This window comes from Sciurus vulgaris (genome assembly GCF_902686455.1).
Source record: "Sciurus vulgaris genome assembly, chromosome: 1".
NCBI classification, from domain to species: domain Eukaryota; kingdom Metazoa; phylum Chordata; class Mammalia; order Rodentia; family Sciuridae; genus Sciurus; species Sciurus vulgaris.
Genome location: NC_136461.1, coordinates 32,975,758 through 32,999,814, shown reverse-complemented (window position 1 = coordinate 32,999,814; position 24,057 = coordinate 32,975,758). Strand labels below are relative to the sequence as shown.

The following is a 24,057-nucleotide window of genomic DNA, read 5'->3' as shown; positions in this document are numbered from 1 at the left end:
AGATAGTAAGTGGTATAGAAGGGACTGAACACAAGTCTGTGTGATTCTGGAATCTGTGCTCAGCAGGTGCTTTACTGAGCTATATTCCCAGTTCTAGGATCTTGTTCTTAACCACAGTGCCCCACTGTGCTATGCCTTCCTTGATTTCATGTGATTCACTGAAAAAAAAAGTGTGAAGTATGACCAATCTTATTTCCTAAGGACAAATGGGACGGAAATCTGAGGTCGGCCTTCAAAGCATAAGCAAGCCCACAGTATGGGGTGCGGGACTAACTTTTAGAACTGGGAGCAAGAGCCCAGGCAAGGAGCAGCTCCCAGAATGCTGAGACCCAGAGGAAGGTGAAGGAGTCCGACTCTGGCTGGCTCAAGTTGGGCGTGGCCTCTGCCTTCCCCCCTCCACACCCACCAGCTGGCCATAAGGTGACTACCAAGCCAGGGAAGGCCGGAGGGATAAGGAAAAGGATAGGATAGGTGCTGTCAGTTGGAGCTGAGGCTGGGCTCCAGCCAATCCTGACATGGACTGTGTGTGGGCAGAGTGAGGAATCCCAGGCGGGCAGCTACCCAGAGATATAGGGAGACATGTTAGTGTGGAGGCTGCAGGAGGGAGAAGACCAGGGGAAAACAGACTTGTGTTCAGGACAGAGGTAGGGGCCAAAGGTGTTACGTGTCAAATGGGTCCTCCAGAATGGCTCCCAGCACGGAGGGGCAATCTCCACAGGGGCTTGGGCCTCAGGCAGGGCATGTAGAATGGTGCCCCTTTTCCTGGAAAGTCCACTTTCCCTCTCCCCAGCCCCCACCCTGGGATGGACTGAGCAGTAAAAGGTAGACATTGGTGGCGTTTCTCAGAGCATTTATTTCTTCCGAGTAAAAGGCAGCGGGTAGGGGAGTAGCTGACCAGGGCGTGTGAGTGGAGTGGGTGCTGGCTTGGTGGAGGAGCTGGAGGAGGGGCTTGAGCGGGGGAGCAGCAGAGCATATATGTGAAGCAGCTGAAGAAAAGGAAGGATGTGAAGGGTAGCCATAAGAGCTGTGAAGGATGGGGCCCCATCCCCCTAGGCCCACCCCCTCCATTCCCTCTTTCCCCTCTTAAGTTAAAAAAAAAAAAAAAAAAAAATCCTTGGGGTGGCTCAGGTGAGAGGCTAGAAGGGTCAGGAGTCGCAGGTTGGGAAGCAGAGTTTGCTCCGGCCAGCAGAGCCAAGTTCTGGTGTGTCCGTGGCTCAGGCCTCCTCAGCTGTGGCATCAATGCCCGCATAAGTGAAATTCTCAAACAGCGACATGTTCACGTAGGCCTGGGTGTAAAACAAGCTTTAGCGGAGGCCAGAGATGGTGGCGCATCTGACCTCAAGCTCCCTGACTCCTGTGCAGTTGGGACCTTTGAACAGACACTGATTTGTGCGGAGGCTCCATTAGGCCCCTTGGCCAAGGTTGGTCCTCACCAGCCCAGAGCAGTGGGGTCAGAAGAGCACTGCTGGGGGTCTCAGGTGAGAGGCAGATACAGTGACTAGAGTGGGCTTTTTCTTCTTCCTTTTTGTTGTTTTTCCTTGTTTTTATTGGTGCACTATAATTATACATAATGGCAGGATTCATCGTTACATCTTCATTCATGCACATGATATAACAATATCATTTGGCCAATATGGTTGCCCACTATTTCCCCTTTCTCTCTCTACCTCCCTCCTCCCCATTCCCTTTCCTCTACTTCACTGGTTTTTCCTTGATTTTCTTAAGATCCTAGAGGAGCTCTTTTTCACCTAGTCATTGGACAAATTGCTGATTCATTTATTTATTCATTTGCTCATTCATCTATTCTTAAGGCTATTATTGATTCATTCATTTATATGGTTATTTTATCATTCATTCCTTCTTAAGATAATTATGTAATCATTAATACATATAAACAACTATTTTAAAATTTACTTAGTTTGATATATTTCTTCATTTAAATTTATTTGATAAGTCATTTATTCATAGTTACTAGAGTCAGGTGATTATTGTATCATCTGCCCACTAATTCCTCTGATTTAGGCCTTTCCTGTGTCATTCATTCACCCATCCATCTTGGGTTAGTGGACCATTCATGCATTCTGCCCTGGCTCTGCCAGGTGAGGAGAGGTGGCTCAGAATCTGGGCTGATGGCCTCCGCAGAGGAGGACAGGCAAGCAGTCTGGGACCAGGGAGAGTAGGGAGGACTTTGCTGTTAGGGCTGAACAACAGCAGTCCTGGAAGAGTGCAGAATGGCCTGCGTCTAGCCCAACAAGGGCCTCAAAGGGAGTCTGCATGCGGGGGCCTGGCGATGATGACAGCGCCGGCTGAGGAGTCTGGGTGTCCAGGGGTGGTGGGACAGGGGCCACTGGCTGTGCTGTGCTCCCTAGCATCTATGAGAGAGCAGTCCTGTGAGCCTGGTGAGCCCCAGCTCCATCACCCCAGTCTCCTCACCTTCCTGGCTTCCAGCATGCGGCCCAGCTGCAGAGCGATCTGGGCAAAGGGCGGGCGCTCATGGGGACGGTCCCGCCAGCACTGGCGCATCAGCTCGTACCTGCGGGTGGGGCATTTTGAGGAGAGGGTTAGGGCCAGCAGGGGTGATGGGGTCACAGAGCTCAAGGGTCAGGTGACTCACACTTCATCATCACAGTTTCGAGGCTGCTCCATGCGGTAGCCCTGAGGCAGCTTCTCATAGAGCTCGGCGCAGGTCATGCCGCAGTAGGGTGTGCCTCCTGTAGGAGGAGACAGGGCTCCCTCAGTCCAGGGCCCCCCTCATAAGCAGGGATGCTCTAGGGACCAGGGGTGGGGACTCACCGAGGCTCACTATCTCCCAGAGGAGGACTCCAAAGGACCAACTGAAATGAGAAGGAGGTACTTAGTTGCCTTCTAGGCCCTGGGACCCATAGTCTTCACCACTTTAGGATGCGTGCCCTGCATGTGTCTGCTCTACGATTGCCTGGTCTTGGCCAGCTGCTGTCTCTGCTTACTGAAGCTCTTTCATACCTCCAACCCCTGGTTCAACATAATTATAGCTGACATTTTTATTGAATACTGACTACGATCTAGGCACTGATTTATATATTTAACTCTCACACCAGCCCCATGATACATGCCTATTATTATCATCCCCCGTTTTACAGAAGAGGATACTGAGGCACTGAGCGTTTGCCAAGTTCACACAGCTAATAAATGGCAAAGCAGAGATTCAAACCCAGGCAGTCTGGCTCCAAAGTCCTTGTTCTTAACTGCCTCTCACACTACAACAACCTCCACGTAGGTACCATCTGGGGGAGGGAATCCAGGCAGTCTTATGGTAGAGCAGGAAGTAAGCATATGGTGGTCAGAAGGGAGGTTGGTGGGGGCTGGGGAGATAGCTCAGTTGGTAGAGTGCTTGCTTTGTAAGCATAAGGCCCTGGGTTCAATCCCCAGCACCCCCCCCCCAAAAAAAAAAAAAAAAAAAAAAAAAAAGAAGGGAGGTCAGTGAACAGGCAGGCCAGGCCAAAGGGCTCAGGGCCAAAGCAGAACAACTCAGAAGACAGGAACTGAAATGGCAGGTCAGATTCAGACTGAGATGGACATCCCTGGAGAGGTAGAGAGGAGTGCCAAGACGGCCATCTGGGGTTGGGGAGCACTGAGAAGGAGTTGTGAGGGTTGTGTGCTGGTTAGTTCCTCAGGTGACATGCCCCTGCCCTTCTGTGACAGGAAGGTCACACGTCGTAACGCACGTCTTGAGGGTCTACCCCAGGGATTATCCACAGCAGCCCCCAATCTCTCCAAGGCATTGCCCCGTCTGTTACACAAATAAAATCCTCAGCCACCCGTACTTAAGTCCTACCCCTGAAGCACCTCCCAAGACAAAACTTCCTTCCAGCTGGCCTCCTACCTTCCCATCACCATGATGGCACCCCTGAATGTATGCAAACCCAGCAGTGCCCAAGTAGTGCCTGACTGTCAGATGTTTCCGAGATGTGACCAGATTATGTCTGCCTGACCTCTGGGCACCAAGCCCTCCTGCCCCTTCTCACCCTCACACTCACACGTCACTCTTGGTGGTATAGACGCTGTAGTTCAGAGACTCGATGGCCATCCAGCGCACAGGGAGACGCCCCTGGGAGAGAATGGGTTTGAGGGGCTGGGTGTGGAGGAAGGGCCTGTCTGGAGGCTTCGGGGGGCCAGGCCATGTCAGGCACAGGCCCTGAGGGGGAGGGTTGACTGAGACTCACCATCGTCTTCTTCACATACACTTCCTCCCCCCGAGAAAGGCCAAAGTCTGCGATTTTGGAGGCCAGGTTCTCTCCAACCAGCACATTTCGGGCGGCCAGGTCCCTGTGGATGAACTGCAGGCAAGGTCAGAAGTCAGTGGGGAGGAGGAGGAGGGTGCCTGGGTAGCGGGGCCAGGGAGGGGCTCCTGAAGGCTCCTCTTCTCCCTGCCCACATATCCCTCCACCTTGTGTCAGTCGATGTCTATCTGAGAGAAATGAGTGCTGGGTATCCTCCCCTCCTTCCTGTGACCCGGGCTTGGCCAAGTTCCGGTGGTATCCCTCTTCCTGAGACAGTGGTGCCACATTGCGTCTTCCCCTCTTTCCACTCTTGTTACCCTCTTTCTCCCACCCTCTCCTCATGGTGAAGGACTCTGAGTGACCCTCTCCCCTGTGTTCCAGTTTCTCCCCTCGGTCCACCACCTTCCTCAGAGACCTCTCTTCATCAACCGGTCCCCTTACACTGGCCCCTGCCTCTCTGCTTTCAAAGATGCTCAAACTTCAATACCTGTAAAATGCCTTCCCTCAGTCTCACGTCCCCCTCCAGTGACTTTCCCCTCCCCCCATCCATTCAGACGGTATTCTCACACTTGGGTCCAGGTTTCCCTCTTCACACTTTCTGGTGGCTCTCACTCCCTCACCACTAGTCACCATCTTGGGGTGCCAGCTGTCCCCGAGTGCTGGGCTGGCATTTACAAGCGCCCACCCCACACTTCCCCCAGAATGTCCCTCAGAAGCTCCGAACACAGCACCTTCTCCAGACCCTCTTCTCCCTCGGCTCCCTCCTCACTGTACTTACATTTATCCTCCATTGGGTCAGGAACGCAGGGTCAGGTCCTTCCTTCTCCCTATTCCTCAGTCCCCACCCAATTAGCGCCTGCTGATTTTATCTCCCGAGGTTGGCCCACGGCCTCTCCTCTCCCCTGTCACTCATTGTGCTCACGCGCACCTGCTTCTCGCTCAGGTATTGCATCCCATTGGCAGCATCACTGGCAAAACGCAGCAGCTGCCGGGAGCTGAGGGTGGAGGCTGTTCCATGTTCTCGGGCAAAAGCTGGGTCAGTCTCTAGAACACGGCTCTTCCGCAGGAAATCTAGTAGGTTCCCATAGGGGGCATATTCAATGGCGATATACAAGTAACCTGGGAGTTGGGGAGATACAGGGGGGTGATTTAGATGCAGGCTACCTGGAGTGGCAGCAGGTGCCCCAGGGTAAGAGCCTACAGCATGCAGGAGAATCAAGAGTGATGTACAGGCTGGGGATATAGTTCAGTTGGTAGAGCGCTTGCCCTGCTTGCACAAGGTCTTGGGTCTCACACACACACACACACGCACACACCAAAAAAAAAAAAAAAAAAAAAAAAAAAAAAAAAAGAAAGAGTAAAGTACAGGTGACCTGCAGCTCCTAGCAAGCACTGATATGGTAGGAACAGTGGCCCATGATGGGGGTAGGAGGACAGGTGATGAGGTGGGGGCTCACCTCGGTTCTCACAGGCCCCCAGGAGGTTGATGATGTTAGGGTGATGCCCCAGTTTGCACAGGACTTCCAGTTCTCCAGCAAAGTCACGATGGTCATTTTCGGAAGCATACTCTGTAAAGAATCCAGTGTCACCCTTGCCAGAAATAACTGGAGAAAGGGCATGGACTGGTGAGGGCTGGGGTCCATTGCTGGAGGGGTCTAGGTGAGGCCTGGGGTCTACAAAACAAGGAAGAGGGCCAGGGTTGAGGTCAAGGGTTACTCTCAGGGACCTTTTAGCATCTTGATGGCTGCATTCATCTTGAGCCCATCCTTCTTGATCATGGCCCGGATGACTTGGCCAAAGTTCCCCTCTCCAATGAGGTCCTCAAAGGTGATGTCCTCCCACTCCAGCACGGGGTAATTCAGGGGCTCGGGCTGTGGTTTTGGCCGCCGGGTTAATGTCAAGGTCCCAGAGCTGAACTGCAGGATGGTTTCTTCACCCTTCACAGGGTGGAACAAATGAGCAGCCAGTTCAGGCAAGAGGCATGGGGGCAGAAGGAGGCACAAATAGCATACAAAGAGAAGGTCCAGAGGTTAGAAGAATGGACAGACAGAGGGCACCCTAGTGGTCAGCCGGGGACACATACAAAGGATATATACTGAATCATAGGTGACAGAGCCACAGGTGGGTCATTGGGTGGACAGGTGTCCGAGAAGAGAAATGCAGAGGCTATAGCATGCTGGTCTAGTAGGGCTGGTGTGGGACTCTGGAAGGCAGAAAAGAATTGGAATGAACTGTGGTGGGAAGCAAGGGGCTTCCTGTTATTGTGCTGCTAATCCCACAACTAGGCTTTTTTTTTTTTTTTTTTTAAATTGCCAGAGTGGTCTGGAGAGGATTCCAGCCTTAGGTACATTTACTGAGCACCCACTACATGCAAGGCCCTGATCTACTGAGAGTCAGTGGAGGGGTTTTATTCTCCATAGTAGCAGGAGCAGAGATTACTCCTGTTCACCCACTTGGTGTCTAGCCATAGCTCTAGAACCAGGTCAGCTCCTGAAGACACTAAGACCCTAACAAAGAGGAATGTTCAGTTCCCTCTGTTGAGTAGGAGGTCTACCTGAGAAGGGTTGATGGCAGGAAAAAAGGAGTAGTTAGCTGAAGAGGACCAAGGGAATTGCCAAAATGAGACCTGGAAGCAGGATTAAGATAGAACTTGTGGCCGGGTGTGGTGGTGCACACCTGTAGTCCCAAGGGCTCAGGAGGCTGAGGCAGGAAGATCATGAGTTCAAGGCCAAACTCAGCAATTTAGCGAGGCCCTAGCAACTCAGTGAGACCCTAAGTAAAATACAAAATAGGGCTGGGGATATGGCTCAGTGGTCAAGTGCCTCTAAGTTCAATCCCTGGTAACCCGTCCCCACAAAAAAGATAGACCTTGTGGCTGGGTGTTGTAGTGCACACCTGTAATCTTAGTGGTTCAGGAGGCTGAGGCAGGAGGATCACAAGTTCAAAGCCAGCCTCAGCAATTTAGCGAGGCCCTAAGAAACTTGGTGAGATCCTGTCTCTAAATAAAATATTTAAAAGGCTGGGGGTGTGGCTCAGTGGTTAAGTGCCTCTGGGCTCAATCCCTGGTACCAAAAAAGAGAGAGAGAGAAAAAAAAGATAGACCTTGTGATGGGGGTCCCTAAGTGAGATGAAGCCTAGCTTGATGGGCAGGGACTGAGGACATGGGTCACATGGATTTACATGAAGCATGAATAGTTGCAGGCATATACCAGAATGCAGTGGTACAAAGGTTCACGAGGGCCTGGACAGGGCACAGGCACAAGGACACGCATGCATCAGGAACATGTGCATACATGGGGAGACCAACAAGGGATGCTGACATGTACTTGGACACAGCACATGCATTCATATCTGTGGGCAGACTTCTTGATATGTGTTATGATAATATGGACATTAAAGCTGCTTTCTTGCCACCTACTCTCAGCATTTGTGCCCAACACCCTCCCCCACTAGGCAATGATGACTGGCTGTGTGCCCTGACCTCAGAGGGACAGCCCAGACAAAGACACCAATTGAATCCCTGAATGGAATTTTTTAAAGGCATAGTAGACACTAGCCTTGGACACTGGACTTTCTATCACAAGGGTCAGCCCTTGAGAGATAAAAGAGTTTGTTTGCTTTTTTTCATTGTTGTCTTTTTTTTTTTGGGATGCCATAGCTTGGCTCTAGATATCAAGTGCTCAGGCCTGGAGGGCCAAGGGCAGAGTTCAAATATGAAGTGACAACAGTGGGGGGAGTTTTAGAAGAAACGTGACTGGTGGAATGGGCAGATGTGACAAGATGAGGTGACGCCAGGTCCCAGAAGAGGAGCCAGCACCCCTCCCCCACCCCATCTAAGTGTCAGCTCTGGGGACAGCAGGATGTAGAATACAGGAGGACTGAAAACCCAGGCAGGTTTTCGGGGAAGCCTGGAAGAGTGGAGGTGACTGCTCCTCTTCTCAAGGGGTGCTGGTGAGGCTGCAGGCCAGACTGAATTCTAGAGGAGTTGAGCCACAGAACATGCTGCCCTCTGCAGGGTACAGGCAAACCAGGAATTTGCAAGGATAAGGCTGGGATGAGGAGCTCACAGCCTGAGAGGCCTGTTGGCAGGAAGCCACAGTGGTGCTGAGGACATCAGTCACAGATGTGTGTAGATGGAGGCTGGCCCCCAAGTTGGGAGGGTCTGCAAGGACAGAGGCTACCAGCATGGACTCCAGGGGCTGAGAGCCACCCCAGGAAGAAGGCAAAGATTGGGCAAGAGAATCTCAAATTGACAACATCCCAGCCTGGAATTGGCCCTGGTGAAATGGACAAAACTGAATTCTTTTGGATATTATTAGGAATATTAAATATTTCCCTCTAAAACAAATGGGTTCATGAGCTGAGTTCAGGTCTAGATAAATAAAAAAGGATTATGTATTGTACCCTTGAGGGTGGCTGAGTGTAGTCTTATGACATAAGCACACGCGCAGACACATGTGTACAGGTAGACAAGAGAGGCATGCACACTGGGGGCAGCGCTTGTGCACCTGGTGGTGTGGGTCACTGACCGAGCCTGACTGGTAGGTGAAGGTGCGCCTCCGACGCACGCAGCTCCTGCGGATGCACACCAAGGCTAAGAGGGCAGCCAGGGTGGTGAGGCAGGTGGCAGAGATGGAGCCCACCACAGCCAGGACCAGCTGCTGATCCAGGCCCTCTTCAGCTGCCCGGCTCTCTTGGACTGGGCCTTCACCCTGTAGCCCTGGACACAATGAGGGGCAGATGATGGGGACTCCTGGGTCAAGGAACCCAGAGGTCACCAGAGGGAACCACGGAGGGAGAGTCTGAAGATGCCAGTAACAGGATATGGGGAGGCATTCTGGGGCCAGGGGTGTCACAGAGAGCAATGTGATTACCCAAGTACTAGGCCCACAAAATGGGCAAGGCGAGGTTTTGTGTCACTTGTTGGGAGGACGCCAGGAGGCCCCACTCCAAGGTAGCTAATGAGGTGGATGGAGTATGTGCTGAGACCAGCCCCAGGGCCCAGGTGTCCTGTGGGCTCTGCCCTCTCACCGTTGCCAAGAGTAGCTTCTTCTACCGTGTTGCTCCAGTCACCAAGACCTTGAACACTGGCCCGCACACGAAAGAGGTAGCGCGTGCTGGCATTGAGGCCACGGACGATGGTATTTGTCTCCTCAGGCCTGTCCACGTCCATCCACAGTGGGTCTCCTGAGCCTCCAGCCACCTGCACTTCCACGATGTACTTGGATATAGGCCCAGACGGAGCCTCTGGACGCTGCCACGTTAGCCGGATCTCAGAGTCTGAGAGGGCCTGGGCATGGAGATGTCGGGGGGCTGGAGGCCCTGGGAAGAGGGGAGTGGGAAGACAGGGCTCAGAAAAGACCAGACCATGTGGCTGTGGGGTCAGTGGCATTATTTTTAGCTGTGTGCCCTGCTCTGTGGACTTCATATGGGAGTCATCCTGCCACCTGCCCCCTCTCCCAGCTGGACTCCTCGCCATCCCCAGGCCACGTTCACCCGCAAGCTTCTGCTTCCCCCTTTTCTCCATGTATTCCAAGTCTTTCCTGTGTCCCCCACATGCTGTGTTCTCCAAGCCCCATGTTCCCCAAAGACCCTAGTTTTCCATGTGAACCACAAACACCAGACCTCCACAGAAGACACCCCACTCTACGGAGGTCCCACCAAAGGGTCTGGAACCAGGAGGAGGATCCCAGCTAAGATCACTTGAGGGTGTTACCACATACTTCTGGTGACCCTGTTCTGGTATCCTGTACCTTCCCCCTGTCCCTTGTCCTTCCTGGTTCCCGAGAGGTGTCCTGTGCTACCTCTGTGTCCACCTCCTGTGTCTTTCCTGGCTCATGTGTCCCTGCATGCCCTGACTCTTCACCCCCACTTGTCACTCCATTCCAGGCATACCACTGAGAGGCAGAAGCACGTATGCAGGGGGCGATGCAGGGCCAAGGAGGGTGCAGTGATAGAGTCGCACATCCAGCTGGTAGTGGGTGCCAGGCGTGAGTCCAGTCAGGAGGGCAGTGCGGGCCTGGGGGGATGAGACGTTCTCCCGCCGCTCCTGTCCCCGTGCCCCGTCCCACAGGCGTAGCAGGAAACCATCACCCACCAGTGGCCCAGGCACCGAGGGTAAGGACCAGCTCACTCGAAGCCGGTCAGGGCCTTCCACATGCCAGTCCTCCAGCCATGGCTGCAACAAGGGCTCTGGGGCCAAAGGTCAGGGGTCAGAACTGTCCAATGGGTCTTCAGGGGTGGGCGGGACAATCCCTAGTGAACAGGTAAGAACCTCCAATGGGAAAGTCAGGGGCCCCTGGATGAACACAACATGACAGCCCTGAGTGAAAGGGTAGTAATCCCAGGAGCAGGGCAGGAAGGGATAGCTCTTGGCCTCTCACCGGGACAGTCTGTGGTCATGAGGGTGGTAGGTCCCCAGGTCCCCTCTCCACCTTCCCCTGGACGACTCAGCTGAACACGGACACTGTATCTTGTCTTTGGCTTCAGATTCATTAATGTCACATTCTCGCTGGGGTCCACTGGGGGTAGGTGTGCCACACGTATTGTTTAGTGCCAACCACTTCCTGAATCCACCCGCTCCCTTCAACCCCAACGTACACAAGCTTCCTTCCCTTTCCATTCTCACCTCATCCCCTCACTATTACCCAACACCCCTGTCCTTCCCCCAGCTCTCTCCCCACTCACCCACAATGGTGGACCAGTGCATGGTGCTGTCCTGGGGCCGGTAGTACAGGCGGACAGAGGAGATGGGTCCATCCCCAGAGTACGAGACCAGTGGGGAGATCACAAGCTTGCGGCTCTGCTTGGCCAGGAGCCGAGGTGCAGTCAGGGGCACTGGGGGCACTGCCAAGAGACTAGGGATAAGGCAGTGCCCATGGGTCCTGTCCTGTCCTCAGAAAAAGGGAAACACTGGGCTTTGGGCATCTTTGTTTGGATCTGGGGACCCTCTGGACTTGGGGGGGGGGCAAGTTCAATAGAAGATCAGAGTGGCCAGGGCCCAAGGAGGATGGAATTGAGGTCCCTGGGCAGCTTGAAATACAAGGATTCAGTCACAAGGACATTGGTTCTCAAAAAATGTAAAGCAAGGGAGTGACATGGTCAGCTGGGTTGGGGGAGAGCACCCTGTCCATGAAGTATAGTGCAGACAGAAGGGGCTGGAACACAAGGCGGGGAGACAGCCTGGTGTCATCTGTTCTCTGCCCCTCCCCCCATTATCCACTATTCTTTTTTCACCACTCTCTTAATTAATACAAGGTACCAGTGATGAAGTCCCTGCTCCACCCTTGATGCTTCATATGCATGACCATTAATTCTCACAACTACCTTTCTGATGGGGCTCATTACCCCTGAGTCATGAATGAAGAAACTGGGGCTCAGAGACATTGAATAACTTGCCTAAGGACTCACAGCTAGGAGGAGATACAGCCAGGGTTTGAACAAGGTGTGTCTGACCAGGCCACCTCAAATCAATGGATTCCACCCTGAAATAACTTTTATGTTCTTGCTGGGCTTCCTTACTCTGTGGTCACTGCCCTTACTCTGGCCTCAGCTTTCCTCTCCAGATTATTGCATTGTATGTCTTAACAGGTTCCCTTGCTACTTCCAAATATTTATCAGACTGACTTGGGAGGGAGGAAGGAAGGGAGGGAAGGAGGGCCGAAGGGAAGGAAGGAAGACTGGTCAGGGAAGATGTAGGGTTGTGAGCTGAAGGAGCATCAGATGGATGAGCCTGTCAGCGGGAGATGCAGATCTGGGGGAGAAGAGGTCCAGACTGGATACAGAGGAGCCCCTGGTGCCTGCACCTCATGCAGAGGATCAGATGTACAGGAGGTGGCTGGATATAAAATGGGCCCTTGAATCTCACACCAGTTAACTTTCACACCAATTTTAGAACCAGACCTCCACAGAAGATGCCCCACTTCATGGAAGGTCTCACCAAAGGGTCTGGAACCAGAAGGAGGATCGCAGCTACAGAGCACTTGAGGGTGTTACCAGAGAAGGGTTGACATCGTGGGACCAGATGTCATTTTAAATAATATCGATTGTCAACATATATTGAGCACACACCCTGTGCAAACTGCTTAAAGCATCATCTTGTTTAATCTTCATAACAACCCTATCTAGTGTGTGCTAATGTCCCCATTGCACAGGCAAAGAAACTAAGAGAGGTTAAGGAACTTGCTTAAAGTAATGGGAGAAGGAATTTTTAAAATTATTTATTTTATTTGGTACTGGGGATGAAACCAGGAGCACTCTACCACTAAGCTACATCCCCAGTCCTTTTTACCTTTTTAAATTTCGAGACAGGGTCTCACTAAGTTGCCCAGGCTGTCCTTGGACTTGTGATCCTCTTGCTTCACCTTCTCTAGAAGCTGTGATTACAGGTGTGTGCCACTATACCCAGCAGAACTAGGGACTTACAGAGAGGGGATCTGAACCTAGGGTTCTGGGTCCGAAGCCTTGGCTGGCAGACTGAGAGGAGCAAGACTGAGGGCGAAGCCTTGCAGTGGAGCAGGTGGTGGGAGAGGATGGTGAGGAAGCCGAAAACAGTGTGGCAGTGAGAAGGAGGAAGGTGAGAGAGAGTGCTCGTGTGGAGGAGGAGTCAGAAGCACAGGAGAGTGGAGTCTGGGGTGGCAGGGGGCAGGGGTGTGAACTGCCCATGCTATGGTGCTGAGAAAGTGCAGGGATACCTAATATGGGGAGGGGCCCTCTTCCCTGAGCAATCCTGGTGGCTGGAAGTTATCCCTTTGTTCACCTGGCAGACTTCTATGCAGGTATCCCCTTCAGGGAGCCATGCAGGTCACCCTTGAGCTCCAGAGATCCTGTGCTCCCCTGTCCCAGCACCGAGTGCCTATGTAGGGGGACTCGGACACAGGGAGCAGTATCCTAGAGGCAGAGTCAAAGGCACACTGTGTGTGTGATGAGGTGGGGGGGGCGGGGAGGCATGGCTAAGCAGAAGGTAGGACGAGGTTGGAGGGCCTCCCCCATTTCTAGGGTGTGGAACATCTTTTCCAGATGGGACCAGGCTGTGCTCCAGCCTTGATACTGCCCAGCCCTTTGGCTGACCACGAACCCTCTTTGCCTGGTTGCTGGCCTGTCAGGTTGGATGCCCTTGCCCTTTCTGCTGGGATCTGCAGTCTGAGCATTAGGTAGTGTCTACTCTGCCCACTATCCATCCTCCATGGCCCTAAGACATTACTGACCTTTGACATTGACCTTAAATCGCCGGCTGTCTTGGCCACCAGATGTGGACACACGACATTCCCAGAACCCACTGTCCCCAAGGGCCAAGTGGGGTACCTCGAACTCAGCTGTGGTCCTGTCTGGCTCTACAATGGCTTTGGTGGACTAAGAGAGACAAAAAGAGGGGACAAAGAACGTGCACCTATGAGGCATATATGCAAATATGTTTGGACTGTTGATGGGACAGGGGCCCAGTGGCAGCCCCTCACTAATCAGCCTGACCCTATTAGAGCCATGCCCAGGCTAGTAGGTAGAGGCTGCAGAAAGTTCTGAGGTGATGGGGTTCTGAGGAGCCAACTGTGAAGTTTGAGGAACAGGGGACAAAAGGTTGGGGTCACTGGGACTGACCAGGAGTACAGTGCCATCTGGCTTGCGAAGCTCCATGCTACCCCTTACTGGGAAGGGGTTCCCTGCTGCTGCACAGTTGATCCGGGGCATCGTCTCCAAGTTGAATTCCAGTTCTGAGGCCATATTGAGGATCTGGGGGATCCGGTCTGGGGAGAGAGAGGACTCATGTGGCACTCCCATGGGGCAAGCACATGGCCATGACCACCAAAGTGCCCCTTGTCCCTTGCTGTGCATCTCAGTAGAGGCACCACCATCTGCCTACTCACTCAGATTTGAAAGCCAGCAAAGTCCTATATGACCCCTGCAGTGTCCTTGTGCCCCATATTAATCAGCCACAGGGTCTACCTCCTCCACTTCTCTGCAACACCCTTCCTCACATCCTCCAATATCTGCAGGCAGGCCCCTCACTGTCCTCACAGCCAACACACTGTCTGGGCCTCACTGGTGTTTGGTCCCCAACCACGGACTCCTCAGAGTCCACTCTGCCCAGCAGTGAGAGGTCCTTTCTCAAACAAGTGTGACCGCCTTGGGCCCCTTCAACAAGTCTCCCTTGTCCCTATCATACAAAGCACAACCTTTGACCTGGTATTCAAAGGCCCCATGATTGGACTCCCTTGGGACAGTCTCCCTGCCCCCAACTTCACTGTCCTGATAGCCAAGCCTGAGTCTCAACCCTCAATCTTTCTCTACCCTCTTTCCTTGTCATCTCTCTTCCGTCCTCCCTGTCCAATCTCAGATCTCACCTCCTCCCAGAAGCCTTCTCAGACTCTATTTCATGCTGGTCAGGGGCCTCCTCTGGGCGCCAGTATACTCTGGGCTGTCACCCTTCAAGTTATGGGTGGCTGAGCCAGACTATGTGATCTCTTGGGCCATTAACAGGGAAAGGAGGGACAATAGGGCAATTGTCTCCTCTGTGCAGATAATAGGTCAGTGGAGGCTGACTTATCTAGAGGGGTCTCCAAGAGCTAAATGCTCATACCTGATTTCTCACAGTGGACTCCATGCCACCCAGAGGGGCAGACACAGCCACTGAACCGGTCACATGTGCCACCATTCTGACACTGGCACTGGAGGCGGCAGTCAGCCCCAAAATGACCAGGGGCACAGGCTGGGAATAGAGGAAGTTTGGTTAGGAGGGATGGGTCAGGGGGTCATGAGGGCACAGATGGGGCATGCATTGTACAATAGGCCGAACGTAGAGGGGACACAGGTCAGGTAACTGCGGGGCTTGGTGTGTAAGCCAGGGTCAGAAAAAAGGGTCCAGGCCAAGCTTGTGGCTATGGAGGGTGGGTTAGTTCATACCTTCCTGGCACTGGTTTCCTTTCCAACCAGATCCACAAGAGCAGCCATAGGGGTCTGGGAGGCAGAAAGTGAGGCCCCGACAGCCTGATGTGCCTGGGCACTGTTCCTGGCAGCTCTGCCCAAAACGGCCCTCTCTGCAGGCTGGAAAGAAGATGTGCAGGCATATGGGCCTCTGTTGGGGGCCAGAGTCCAGGACTGAAGTCGTACCCTCGCCCTCCAGGTTCTGGGTCTTATTCCAGTCAGGTATTCTCTCTTGTCTGGGTCCCAGCTCCCTTCCTCCTTACCCTGCTCACAGCGAGTACCCGTGAATCCAGGGGGACACACACATTCGCCGTCATGGTCATGGCAGACACCTCCATGTAGGCAGCCCGGGCATTCCTTGGCACAGCCTGGCCCCCAGTGCCCAGCCTCACAGCCTGGAGGAAAGTATCTTCAGCAACTAACCTTCACCCACCTACCCATGGCTGCTGAGAACTGGGGTAGCTTTACAGACTTTGGGGATCTCTAGGGCCTATAGGAAGTATAGAGCTTTCAGGCTCCCACAACACCCATGACCTCTGCCCTTTGCTCCTGACCCCGCACGATGAGTCGAAAGAAGGCGCTTCCCAGGGGGCTGGCTTCAAGGTAGGTGGCACTGTAAATGCCGCTTGATGGTGGCTGCACATTTCTGAGCTGCATCAGGAACCGTCCATCCCGGGCCTCATGCCGGTCCAAGGTATGGAAGTAGGATCCTGGGGGCCATGAATGGGTCAGGGGTCTCAGCACCACCATGGATGGGCTAGTGTCATCTCCCTTTGCCCAGGTCACATTATTGTGCCCCAGCACCAACCACCCAATAAATCCTTAAGTCCTGTTCATTCCACCTCCTTATCTACAGAGCAGCCCACCTCCACCGGCACCCACTACCTCATCCTGGCCCCGGCCTCCAGTAGTTTCCTATGCAGCTTCTCTGCCTCCAGCCTGGCCCTTCCCACCATCCTGCACTCCACTCAGCAGCCAGTGAGATTCTTCTATGACAGATTCCTCACCAGTTTGTTTTCGCCAGTTTGGCTCCTGCTGAGCCCTCTAACTCTAAACCTCTCCACACCCTGCCTGCCCTGCCGGACTCTAAACATTCCTGAATTGTTTGTTTCTCTTCTGGAAACATCTGGTATTTCAGATGGTCCAGCCTTTGCTCTTGTCAGTCCTGCCTCCTGGAATGACCTCCCTTCCTTCTTCTCTGGTTCCTGTGTCTTCCCACTTCTTCTGGGTACATTTTAGTTGCTATCTTCTTTGGATTCACACTCTTGCATCTGCTAACAACGGCATAGAGACGCCAGAGATGCAGCTCTCTCTGCCTCCTTCCACATCCCCTGTCAGTTCTGTTGGCCTGCAGCAGAGGGTGCAGACCCCCAGGTCCAGGAAGGATCCTCTTCCCTCAGAAGCCCAGAGATGCCAAGAGTCAGCCAAAGGGTTGTTTGAGCGCTGAGGCAGGACTCTTTGGAGCCACACAGGAAAACCGTGTCCTTCCATAGGGTAGCCAAAAGACAGAAAGGATCAGGATGGAGGGCAGACCTGGGACTGAGATTCACAGTTGTGCCTGGGCTTTGGCACGTCTCTTGTGGACATTAAGGATTTAGGCCTGGGCAGGCCTCTGAGAAAGACTAAAGTTTCCTGGTCCTGAGTTGGGCACATTGTTCCCAGTTCTCTTCTTCCCCTTGGGGACTGCTGCTCTCTCCAGGTGGGCTAAGTGACACACCTGCCAGCTCCCAAGGAAGAATCAAGGATGAGTACTTAACATAGTGCTTTAAGAGGTAGCTGGCCACTGGCTCCTGGTCCTCTTAGAAGATGGCTCAGAGCTAGAGTTGAGATGAATTCATGTGTGTTCAGGGGCCCCGGAGGTTGGCCAGGGGGGCAACAGTTCTATCAGGGTGATGGGGAGCAAACTGAGGATTCTGAGGGTGATGGAGGTGCTGGTACATTGGAACTATGGGTCCATCTGCCCAACCAAATGCCCCTCTCACCATTGCTCTTCCAGATCACATCGGTCTGCTTCTCCTTGTGCACACGTGCAGAAAGCACAGCTGTGTCGCCCTTGTTTACTGTGTGCGTGACCTTGTCTGGGAGCAGGTGGGCTGTGGAGTGGAGGGAGGGTGGGGTCAGTGGTCCAGGGCCGCTCCCACCCCCACCCCTCAAGGCCAGACTCACCCCCTGGGCTGTTGTGCACATAGACGACACGAGTGCGCCGCGCCCCGGCACCGCCCACGCAGGAGAAGACGCCCACGAGGTCCGAAGGCTTGGAGAAGCCGCGCAGCGTGACCTGGTGTGAGCCATTGCGCGCCAGGTGCAGAGGCTGTCCGGGTGGGAGGGTGCGCACGATGCGGTCGTCCTTCTCCAGCAGCAGGGGCGGGCCCCAGGCATCCGAGCCCCTCCCTGCCCCCGCCTCCCCCGACACACAGGTCAGGAAGAAACGCTGAGGGTCGGTGAGCCGCAGGTTGGCCAGCAGCGTCAAGTCCACAACTGCGCCTGGGCCAGGACAGCAGTGACTCTGTCATAGCCCCAGTGAATCCTTCCTTGAGCCCCCAGGAGCCCCCAGCCCCAGTCCCCTGATCTTACTGTTCTACCGCACCCTCTGAAGAGGGTCCCCTCTTTCCACCCGCTCTCTTTCCCTGTCGGGCCCCTCAGACCCTACAGGCACTTCACTTTATCAGGTACTTCCATCCCCCTCCTCTCCCCTTCCATATGCACTGGTCCTTTGCCCTCAAGTCTCTTCATCCTAAAAGAACAAAAACAAAAACACAAGCCCTTCTCTGGCTGGACATCCCCTGTCTTCTCCCTGACGGCTTTCCTTTTCAGTCCAGCCTTCAGAAGAAACCATCTCCACTCCCTGTCTCCTTTCCTCACTTTATTCTCTGTTGGGCCCCTTTCCCAACTCCTTTTGAAAACTGGTTCTTCAAGGTTTCCTCAAGTCACTTCTCCCTGCCCCCATCCAGGCCAAGAACATCTTGTAGGGCCCCCTCCTTGTCACCACAGAAATCGAGAAATATTCAAAGTGCCTGGATTTAATTTGGGTGTGAAACAGAAATGAAGCTGGCTTCGTCTGGCTCAGAGACAGAGGGCAGGTTCAGCGCAGGCCTGGGGCCCAGATGGACACAGATGGGGCTTGGTGTTTGCTTTCCAAAGAGCTCACTATCTGGTTGGAGGGGCAGGCATGGACATAGCTGTGAGGTGCAGGGTGCCATAACAGGGAGCAGAGAGAGGGGCATCTAACCCAGCCTGGGAGGTGCTTCCTGGGAACAGCTTGAGAACTTTCAAAGCTCAGCCTGGGCACAGTGAGTGAGGAGAATGGGGAGGGAGAGAGGTCAGGATGGGGAATGAGCCTTCTAGACAGGGGAATCAGCTAGGGAAAGGCCTGGAAGGAAAAATGTTATGGTGTGGGGATGGGGCTGTCCAAGTTTGATGTGACAAGAACATAAAACTTGTGGTCACGTGTGGGCAGAGACCTGATAGAGCCAGAGTCCAGGCCAATCCAGGAGAGCCCAGCTCACCTGCCTCAGCTCTGTGACCCGCCCCCCAAACCATCTAGGGCCCTTTCTTCTATGTTCTATCTTTTAACTGTCAATTAATTAATTAATTTAAATGCCACTTAGCTTATCATTTAATGTTCTTGGAAAGCCTGATATGAGTAAAATAAATTGGCATTTACTGATAATGTACCAGTTACCAAGCATGCTTTTCACTCATCCTCCACTGGAAGCCTCCAGTGAAGTTGACATTCTTTCCACTCACAATGGAGGTCATAATAATTTTTATAGAGGCCACTTTGAGCAAGCTCATCCATTGCCTTTAACTGTCACCTCTGAGTCAATAACTCTGGGATGGCCTTTCAGCTCAGAGCTGCATGTCCAAGAGCCTTCCCAAACCTGCTCCTCTCTCCTGCTCCCTGACTCAGCAGACAGCCCCTGCCAGCTGAGACAGTAACTATGGCATCATCTCATACTCCCACTGCCATAACAATTAATGTTTATTGGTTGTCAATTATATACCAGGCACTCTACCGATGTTCTCTCATTTTATCATCCTGTCCTGGGAGGTGGGTGTTATTACCTCTGTTTTATAGCCAGGGAAAAGGCTCTGAGAAGTTAAGAAACTTGCCCAAGGTCACACAATTAGTAACAAGAAGAACCAGGTTGTTTGATTTTAAAATCCACACTATTAAGCTTTGTGCCCCATACCCCAGACAATCACAAAATTCTACAAATTGCTTCCTAAGAGCTTCTTGACTTTATCCCAATTTCCCAAACCCACCTTTGTTCAGCCCTCATCCTTACTCACCTGGAACATCCCAAGAAATCACACCCCCCTCTCTCGGCTCAGATACTCCCCTCTCTGTGCTGGGGATCAAAACCAGAGCCTCATGAGTGCTAAGCAGGTGCTCTACCACTGAGGTGTCACTGCCAGCCCCTTGTAACTGTCTTGCCTATAACTTTCATGGCTCCCCATTTCCTTTAGGACAGTGTGCATACTCCTAAGCCCCTTGCTACTCACGTTCTGCCTCTCCAGCTGCTTTCCCTATAGGACCCTTTTCTCCTGTGCAATTCCCTGCCTCTGAGACTTGCATTTGTTGTTCTGACTGCCCGCTTCCTTAGTGAAGCCTTTCCTGACTGTTGTCCAGTACCTAAGGCAGGGTAAGCAGACTCCTCCTTCTCAATGCTGCCCGAGAGCTCCTCATGTCTATCTCTGTTTGGCCCTAATCCCATGTCCTGTGTTCCCCACTATACCGTGAATCACTCAAAGGCAGCCTCTGTGTTCTAACCCTCTGACCAGCAGACTGCAGGACCCAGCTGCCACTTATCTAGAAACTCTTACCAAGTGCCAGACTCTGTGCCAAGCAGGCTGTGCCCATCATCTCATTTAAACCCCATAACAGCCATAGGAGGTCAGCATTGTTGGATCTCACTGTATAGGTCTGGAGGTTGCCAGCCCCTCAACTAATGGACTATTGTTAGTGTTCAGTAAAAATTTGTCCAGTGATTACTGGAATGAAGCCAGCACACTGACTCTATGAGCATCCACTGAAGACATCCCTGAATCCATAGGCCCTTTTACTCTCACAGGTCCTGAGATCCAACAGTCAATGAATGTTCTCTTTCCCTCCCCAGTCCCAGGATGCACTGATTTTTAGAGCCTGCCTTGGTTTTCCTGACCCTGATCTGGCTTTCTGGTGGATCAAAGTCATGGCAGTGATGAGAGAGTTTCTATTTTCCACCCAATTCTTTTTTAATGTGGCAAAATACATATAACCTAGAACTTACCATCTTAACCATTTGTAAGCATACACTTCAGTGTTATTAAACACACTCATAATATTGTACAAACTTTACCATTTCCTTAACTTTTCATATTGTAAGTCAGAAACTCTACCCATTAAACAGTAACTCCCATTCCCCTTCCCCAGCCCATGCCAACCATCATTTTACTGGCTGTTTCTACGACATAATAGAATTTCTTTGGGGAAAATCAGGGCCTTGGGGCCTAGAAATGAGGTGGGGGTGGGGGACTCGTGAAAGACTTACCAACATGAGAAGCCAGGAAGAGAATGGGGAGCAGGAAAGGGGGCTCCAGCCAGACCATACTCCAGAGGCTGACCCAGGCCAGCCAGGACCAGCTGGCCCTGGGGTCAGTTATGGGTCTGAGTGCTCCGCCTGTGCTGGTCAGTAGGCCCCAGCATTGAGGAGGAAGAGGAAATGAGGTGGCTCTGGTGGGAGGGGTGGCAGGGGAGAGGATGGGAGGACTTATTCTGCTTCCCAGCCTCTAGGCCACCCAGTCTGGTCACCACAAAGCTGGGGATGGGTGTGGCCTGGAAGGCCCTGGAAGGGGGCTCTTGAGATGGCAGTGGGGGAGGGTTATGGTAGAGACAGACCTGGGAATGTTTGGACAGATTTTCCATCCCTTCTCTGCCTTCAATCCTCAGTTTTGCTGGCATACAGGAGGCAGGAAATGGAGGAAGTCAGTGGCTTCCGCCTATTGAGCAGCTTTGGAGGGATGACATTGTTTGGGGGTCTCCCCTCCTCCCAGCACACACACACACACACGCACACATGCAGCCCACATGATGCCTCACACATGCTCCAGGATGAACAGTTACATGGAATCCTAGAGAGGAGTTCTCATGTAGCACAAGGATTTTTGGGATCTGAGAATGAATACACTCAAAAGAACACAGGATTCAGGGCCACAAAGAGCCTGTGAGTCTAATCTTGTATATTTCTCTTGTTTTACAGATGGGTAAACTGAGGTCTGCAGTACTTGAGGGCATGCTGAGGTTGGGGCAAGGTTAGAACTGGAACTTCTGACTTGGTCCTTGGTTTTTCGGTTCTGGTCACTCCGCAAGGGCACATGTTAAGCAGACCCAGGGGAACACATGGGCAATGGTTGTGGCATGGCTGCTCTCAGCTGAAGCAGCAAGCTCATTGTTTGCTTGCTGTCATGCATTTTGCAGCAAACCCATGTCTATCACTGTGCAGCCAGGGAGATGCATCTACTCTGGAAGGCTGACCACACCTGGGAGCAGTCTCAGCCCCTTGACCAAGGCTTCAGAGCCCTGTGAATCTTGCATCTGCTGTACCCTCAGCACACTGGCATCCATGTGCACCTCTAGCCACCACTGACAGTTCCCAGACAGAACATGACCTGCAGGTACACAATGCCCATGGGAAGGTCCTTCCAGGAAACAAAGGGAGGAGCCATCAGGTGGCCAGGGCTCACTGGCAAAATCTGTGGCCCCCCCACCTTCCCTGCCTGCCTGGGATGGAAATGGTAGGGGTGGGCTGAGACCTGGTGCCAGCTTAGGTGACATGGAAACCCAAACCCTCCCTCTGGGACTGGGACATCTTTCCATCTTTTGCTCTGGGTGAAGACTGGATTCTGCTCCATCCCCCATGCTCAAATTCACTTTCCTATGGAAACTGGGTCCCTGCAGATGGAGGAGGGATTTTGATTCCTGGAGTAGCATGAAAAAGGACCAGAGAAAAACCTGCCCACCTCACAGATACTCCCCTTCCTAGGTCTGAGACTGAGATGAGCTTTTTCTGCACAGCTACTAGGTAGGAGTGGGAGGCAGAGTGATTGACGCCTTAGGCTTTAGCTCATCTTAGTGCCAAGATCTTTGAACTTGGGATGAAAAAGGAGATGGAAAATTCTGGGGGCATTTATGTGGCAGGACTGTGGGCAGAGTACACTTGTGTAGAACTTTCACTGGTTCTGGGAACACCTGGTGAGGTTGGTGTCATTTTGCAGTTGTAAAAAGAGCACTGGGGAAGCATTTGTTCTAGAAAATGACACAGATATCAACAGAGGTGTTTTCTGTGAATGGGGGAGTTTGAGACACTGTGACTGGCACATGCAAAAGTTCTGGGCCCATCTGTCTTCCCCACTTTCAAGTGGGAAACAAAACCTAGTTAATGATCTGTAGATAAACGAAAGGCAAATGTTAGAGTTTGCATACAAGAATTCATATTATAAAACAATGTCCTATAAGTGTGAAGCTATTTTTTACATGTATTGAGTTTATGTTGCAAGTAATTTAAATAGCTTTAGTTTACACACAGCATGAGCCAAATGAAATATCACAGCACAAACAAATGTTGAGTGGGTTGCATATACATCTGCAGTTACAATAGGAATATTTAAGCTACCATGAATATCTTGAAGTCTCAGTCACTGGAAAATTATAGGCCAAAAATATTTTTTAATGCCGTTCTAAACATTGTTAGATTAACCCACAGCCCAAACAAACTAATTGATAATGTTAGAGCTAAAGTAAAGGTAATTTGTTAAAAAATAACAACAACAACAAAAAATCGAGACTTGCAGTGTGACCAGCTCCTCATAAGGCTGATAATTCACTGCTAACAAAACTACTCTCTTGAAAGTAGTGGGAATTCCAACTGTGAGTACCTGGGCAACATGCAGGGTTTTTCCAGGTTGCCAGGGGTCCTGGGTAGCCAGGCTTCCTGGTAGAACACTGAAGTACAGCTTTTAGTAAGCTCTATATGCCAGTTTTAGTTCCAAATGCTAAATTTTAATGACTTTCATTTAGAATTAGTTGCAGTTGAACCTAAAAAGAAAAGCTAATAAAATTAATTATCATTTGCCTTTATCAACTGAAAAGAGGGCTTGTGGTTTTGAACCCATCCAAGCCCCGTTAGGTGCTCATGCTCTGCAAGGGGCTGTGGAACTAAGTAGGTCTGTTTGCTTGATGGCAGCAACCGTTCTGAGTGATGGCGAAACTGCTGCGTAGTTTTCATAGGCATCCTGTGGTTTGGGACTGCTGCATTTGGAGTAGTCCTTCTCTAGGACCCTGTTAATGAAAACAAGGTGAGGACAGGGATACAGCTCAAAGAAACCCATTTACTGCATGTGTTTACTGAGCCCCTCCACGTGCCAGAGCCTATGAAGGATGCGTGCCATACCTTGAAATATGACCTAAAAAGGAGAGATCATTTCACGGCCGAAACTTGAAGACTTGAAGTCCAAAGAACAAAGACCAACATACTGTTTTTTGGCAAAGGTACTATTTTACTGGTGTTCTCCTCAGAGGTTGAACATATGCCTGCTTGCCTGCCTTTGTTTCTTTTCTCCCTCCCTCCCTCCCTTCTTTCTCTCTCGCCCCCCAGCCCCCATCTCCTTCCTTCCTTCCATCCTTCCTGGTCCCAGGGATTGAACCCAGGCTTATTCCACTACCAAAGTGCGCCTCCAGCTCTTTTTTGAGACAGGGTCTCACTCAGATGCCCTGGCTGGCCTCAAACTTGGTGATTCTCCCCAGCCTTCAGAGGCTTGGGATTATAAGTATAGATACCATCATGCCCAGCTATTTTGTTTATTTTGGTGCTGGGGATTAAACCCAGGTCCTTACACATGG

At 52.1% G+C, this 24,057-nt stretch overlaps 1 protein-coding gene across 2 annotated transcripts; it reads right to left on the bottom strand.

Annotated features, from left to right (window-relative positions):
* Positions 1 to 833: 833 nt before the first annotated feature.
* TIE1 (tyrosine kinase with immunoglobulin like and EGF like domains 1) lies at positions 834 to 20,901 on the bottom strand. Of its 2 annotated transcripts, XM_079150849.1 has the most exons (24): positions 20,711 to 20,901; positions 17,343 to 17,660; positions 17,159 to 17,269; positions 15,731 to 15,886; positions 15,440 to 15,571; positions 15,156 to 15,296; positions 14,833 to 14,961; positions 13,854 to 13,999; positions 13,466 to 13,610; positions 10,947 to 11,105; positions 10,643 to 10,780; positions 10,357 to 10,451; positions 10,155 to 10,278; positions 9,291 to 9,581; positions 8,789 to 8,979; positions 5,986 to 6,196; positions 5,717 to 5,827; positions 5,188 to 5,378; positions 4,203 to 4,316; positions 4,017 to 4,087; positions 2,794 to 2,834; positions 2,615 to 2,711; positions 2,434 to 2,533; positions 834 to 1,286 (listed from the first exon to the last, which is right to left on the bottom strand). In XM_079150849.1, the coding sequence occupies exons 1-24, from the start codon at positions 20,766 to 20,768 to the stop codon at positions 1,215 to 1,217; spliced, it is 3,342 nt and encodes a 1,113-aa protein (XP_079006975.1). In that variant the 5' UTR covers positions 20,769 to 20,901; the 3' UTR covers positions 834 to 1,214. The 2 variants fall into 2 exon arrangements, with proteins under 2 accessions (XP_079006975.1, XP_079006974.1); XM_079150848.1 differs by having other exon boundaries at positions 10,155 to 10,451; positions 20,711 to 20,897.
* Positions 20,902 to 24,057: the final 3,156 nt, after the last annotated feature.

Coding starts and splice junctions, on each gene's coding strand:
- TIE1 (XM_079150848.1), bottom strand. CDS start 20,768: ATGGTCTGGCTGGAGCCCCCTTTCCTGCTCCCCATTCTCTTCCTGGCT. Junction 6,197..8,788: donor TCACCTACCAGTCAGGCTCG/GTCAGTGACCCA, acceptor CACCCTGTGAAG/GGTGAAGAAACCATCCTGCA. Junction 2,835..4,016: donor TATACCACCAAGAGTGACGT/GTGAGTGTGAGG, acceptor TTCTCATTTCAG/TTGGTCCTTTGGAGTCCTCC.